Genomic DNA, 5130 nt, shown 5'->3' with positions numbered 1-5130 from the left:
CTTTGTGAATTGAATGTAATGACCAAGAAGATGGTTTTCGAAATCTTGAATTTGGAATTGTATTTGAACGAACACATCGAACTAGCAAATTATGTAGTTAAACTCATGAAATATCGAGTGCCAGAACCAAACGAATCCAATCTCGGATTGCAGGCTCATGCAGATGCAGGTGTAATGACGATTTTGCATCAAAATGATGTTGAAGGATTAGAGATTCTGACTAAAGACAATGAATGGCTAAAAGTAAAGCTTTCGCCTAACTTGTTCATAGTCATGGCCGGGGAGACTTTAAATGTAAGTAACATGTAGATCAAAACTGCAAAACAATGGAGTACTACTGACGGCCAAATCCATTGCTAATATATCCTACAAAGATCTTAAAAATATATATATTTCTTTTTGGATTTTGTGGATTCTGTCCGTAATTTATCTGAAATATTTAAAGAATTAATTTTTCTGTTCGTTTTAGAGTTCATGGAATCCGTTGTAATATTCCCGTGATGATACTCATTTTTTCTAACAATGTAAACATTGACCTACAACCTTTGCAAAACATGGTTATGCAGGTATGGTTGAACGGGCGGTTGCATGTGCCACTTCATAGGGTTGTGATGAGAGAAAACAAGACTAGGTTTAGCCTGGCACTTTTTGAAATACCGAAACCTGGGAACAGCTTAAAAGCCATTGAAAAAATGGTGGATAATGATCACCCGTTACTTTTCAATCCATTTGACTACGAAGAGTTCATCAAATTCCACTTCAGTGGGGATCCGAGCACAGAGAAGTATGCCGTAAAGGCCTATTGTGGTGTTTCCAACTAAATACTCTCCACATCATCGAGCAAGTATTAGTATTACCAAAATATTTTCCTACTTTTCCTAGTTCATATGGCTGCATGTTTCTCAACTTGCATGTAAAGATAGTCCAATAATGTAACATCATATAAATAATCTTCAAAGGGGTGTCATGATAAGTTGGAATAAATAAAAGCTAAAATGCATAATGAGTTTATTTTGAATTTGCTTTTGGTGAAAATGGGACATGTTATTAGTACAAGTTACATTAATACCATGAGAATTAAATCCGATAAGGTGAACAAGTCAACTCTCTTGTTAAAATTGGGGTTGTAGTTGCTAAAAATTTGGCGTCAAAAGAAACTATTTTTAATTTGTTTGTGGAGAAAGTGGAAATAGAGCTATTTGTAGAATTGCATTTAAGGTGTTCAATGAATCGATACCTTGTGTCTTTCATGCATTTGCCGTCTCTAAACACATAAACTGATAGTTAATGGTTTTTAATAAACCAATATTAAAAGATTTGACTATGGTATGGATGTAAAATGTCAACATGAACACAAATGGTGTCAGCTATATTTGGTTCCCAATAAGACACGCTACAAGAAACGGGTACCTCTAGCGGCGACAGGTGTCGCCGCTAATATAGCCCTTGTTGTCGCCGCTTCATTGTCGCCGATATAGGTCACCGCTATTGAACAAAATGTCGTCGCTAATGCATACCTCGCCGCTAATGCCTCTGCCGGAGTATTGCCGGAAAGTTCGCCGGAGACGGATTTCCAGATTTCAAACATACAAATCATCACTGTTTGTTTATACTTGAAAATGAAACTTAAACACAAAAACAAAAAAAAAACGATTAGTTTCTTATTATGATCCATTTACATTACATGGTTTTTACAAATACAAAATAAGTGAACGGAGCTATAAACAAACACTACATATCTCTACAAAAACTACAACGGTGTGGTTGTTATGGCGGTGGTTGGTGGTGGCGGATGACGGCGGCTTTGTTGGGTGGTGAACGATGAACCTTCAAATGGTCAGCAGCTTGATGGTGGCGGATGACGGTGGTTGACGGTGGCGGATGACGGCGGAGGTTGGTGGTGGCGGATGATAGCGGAGGTTGATGGTGGCGGTTGGCGACAGAAGGTGGTGGTTGTTGCTTGGTGGTAAATGATGGAGTTGGTGAACATGAAGGTTGAAATGGGTGTTTGAGATGGGTGTGTGAGGGTAAGAGATGGGTGTGTGTTTCTTTGAGCAGGAGGTCATGGTCGCCATTAGATCGGTTTTTAATCAATGGTCAGCAGCAAATCTTGAAGAAACACACGGATCGAGCCTTTAGCGGCGATGGCAATAGCGGCTACAAAGAGCCTTTAGTGGCGACGCGTGTCTTGGTCGTCGCTATTGGTCTTGTCGCCGCTATTTCCGTCGTCGCTAAAGATACCCGTTTCTTGTAGTGATAGTGGTACAAAATTTATAATCCGTTTCATTTTTTTAACTCTATTCACCTTTTTCTCATAGTTTCGTATTAACATTATCCCTCTGATTCTACTGACGTTTTATGATTAAAGATAAGACACAAGCAGCTAAGAAGAAGACATCTGTTTCTGGGAAACGAAGGGAAAAAGAAATGGAAAACTTCTTAAGAGCGAATCTGATACTTTTTTCTATAAAAGCTGGTTGGTCAAGCTTGAGTTCATCTGCTGGTGGAAATAGCGTTCTTTGTATGACTTTTTTTTAGTTTCATTTATTTGGTATCATATATGTAGGTAGATATGTTCTATACACCTCTATATAATCAGTGAACCCTACCATTTTTTTCTAAATCTTTAGTATATGTGGCAATTTAGACCCGTTTACTTTTGAATAGATAGATTTGTTTTTCTTTTAAGTCTGAAACGGGTCAATTAAAAAAATCAGCTAAAGGGATGACCGACCTAATTTGAACGAGTTAAACAGATTGTAAGTAATATAAGTTTATTTTTAATGCATACAACACCCTAAATTGCGCTAATAAAGAATCTGGAGCATTATTTGAAACAATTGACAAAATGTTTATATCTATATTTTTACAGGTTTTAACTCGTACCTGTTTTAAGGCACGTGAACCATTTAGTTGTAAAAAGTGCCCCTAGGCACCAGGCTTCCTCAGGCGGAGTGATCCGCGTTTCTGACTAATGCAGGTGATGGGCATAGATAAGGAACGTGGGTATGAAGAGGCGACATGGGCAGATTTTGTGCTATTTTTTTAGGTTGTACATAGAGGTTTTCCTATCTAAGTTTTGGGTGTTCAAGGATTGGTACTAATACATTATAGTAAATTTTATCTAAAAGTAAATTAAAATTATTATATAATTCCCTGCCGTCTTGCGCACGTGATGCGTGTACCTTCGCCTCTTGCCTCACGCTTTATAAAACCATGGTAAATCACTGATTTTGTTGACTTCAGTCTTTACATTTCGGTAAACTTGAAATACAATAGGAAAGGATGCCGACGGCGGAAAAGCTGCAAATGAAAACAGGCAGGTGGGAGTGAGGATGGTGGTGCAAAAAAGGCAAAGGTGGTAAGGCTATTGATGGCCTTGCCACCTGCACATATGTAAAAGGTTTCCTCTTCTAATATTCCTGATTTTTTTAGTTGAACAATGATTATTTCTTATTTACACTTGTATGCTTTGCAGCTCAAGGACAAGTTGGTGTCAGTAAGAATTTACATTTTGATTCAGAATCAGAGGCTTCTTATGCTTTGTGTAGGATTCATCATGATAACTCTGAAAACTAAAACATTGATTACAACTTGACCCGTGATTGAATCCCTCACATATAAATCATTATAGTAAGCACGTAGATTACAATTTCACATCAATTTTTCAATATCGTATTTAGTACTATTGAAAACCTCGTATTTCGTATTATTAAAACCGTGCTTCTCATTTTGTTTCAATAGGTCTTTCTTTTAGTCTTTGCTAGATGCGGTAAATTAGTGGGTTGTGTGGGCTGGGTCACTAATGTTAGTGTTGAGCTACTAATATGAACACGAAACAGAAAACAAAGAAAGCAAAAAGAAAACAGTAGCAGTGAATCGGGCTTGTGTTTAACACAATTCCCTTAAACAGATACGCGGTCTGTTTACAGGGTACGCCGGTTCGAAACAGCAGCAACCTACTGTTGGACTTGATCACTTGCCTGAAATGAAACCAAAGATGTTGTAGCAGAGAGATTGAGATTGAGAGTGAATGTTATGTTCTGGTGTGTCTAAACCGATCGTTTGATTTCGTTTTATAGCCATCAAACCATAACCAATCATTGGTTCTGAGTAATGGCCATTATTGCGCCAAATTAAAACAAATAATTACTAAATAATGGTCATTAGTGCATCAGCTTAAAACTGAAAAAATAATGATCATTAAAACGAATAATCATAAGTGCAAAAAGCAGCCTCATGCGGGCCTGGGTTTTCAAAGCTGCATTCGTGTCCACGGGACGTGCGGGCACGCACGAGTTCAACTAAATTCCAGTTCAGAAATTCATTTTTGCACCCCCCCTGCGTGCCGGTAGGACTTGTGGTAAAACATGTCATAAAGCTACAATGGAGTAGTAAATGCTTTACCTTATAAACAACCACTCACTTTGTTCCCACACCAAAACTTTTTGAGACTTTCATTCACACTCCCAAAACTTCCAACAATCCTCCACATGAATGGAGGTCGATCTCAGAAACAATATTATTCCAATTAGATTTCAGCAGTTTAGTTTTGCATACGATAGGTAGGAGTTATGTAATGCCTCACTTTTTAGAACTTTCCTTATTTAGAAAGTTTGTCTTGTATTCTATTTATGGAACCTCGCATTCTCTTGTAATCGTATTTCATTTCCAATTATTGTATTCCGAGGCTTTAATCGTAATAAAACTTGGTCATTTACATAAATTATACATTTATTATACACATTTGTTTTACATTCAACATATATACATGTTTGATACACATTTTCTCTCACGCAAATTCGTACTTGTTTTACATACAATTCGTCGTAAATACGTGTTTTGATACTTATTATACGTTTAAATACCTAGTCCTGCACTCACGATATTTGATCTATGCTTTCATACATAATTTATACTTAATTATATGTTAATAATACAAGTTATATCTTAAAATACACTAAAAACTAAACTACAGGGGCTGTTCTTGTAAAACATTGAAAGTTTGCCGGAGAGAAGGTGCCGTGGCACGCAGCAGCCCCTTCCCCCTTCTCCACATGTCGTGGAGGGCCGTGATCCGCAACCATATCATTCCAGCGTGCAGATTGGTCCATTTCTCATCCTAACTCT

The 5130-nt window shown here is 37.5% G+C and overlaps 1 protein-coding gene across 1 annotated transcript; it reads left to right on the top strand.

Annotated features, from left to right (window-relative positions):
- On the top strand, positions 1-956 carry LOC110882604 (probable 2-oxoglutarate-dependent dioxygenase AOP1). Its single transcript, XM_022130588.1, has 2 exons — positions 1-294; positions 567-956. The coding sequence occupies exons 1-2, from the start codon at positions 19-21 to the stop codon at positions 819-821; spliced, it is 531 nt and encodes a 176-aa protein (XP_021986280.1). The 5' UTR covers positions 1-18; the 3' UTR covers positions 822-956.
- Positions 957-5130: the final 4174 nt, after the last annotated feature.

Source organism: Helianthus annuus, chromosome 10 (assembly GCF_002127325.2).
Source record: "Helianthus annuus cultivar XRQ/B chromosome 10, HanXRQr2.0-SUNRISE, whole genome shotgun sequence".
Lineage (NCBI taxonomy): Eukaryota > Viridiplantae > Streptophyta > Magnoliopsida > Asterales > Asteraceae > Helianthus > Helianthus annuus.
Note: the sequence above shows the minus strand (reverse complement) of the source record. Positions and strands in the feature narration are given on the sequence as shown.

Coding starts and splice junctions, on each gene's coding strand:
- LOC110882604 (XM_022130588.1), top strand. CDS start 19: ATGACCAAGAAGATGGTTTTCGAAATCTTGAATTTGGAATTGTATTTG. Junction 295..566: donor TGGCCGGGGAGACTTTAAAT/GTAAGTAACATG, acceptor ATGGTTATGCAG/GTATGGTTGAACGGGCGGTT.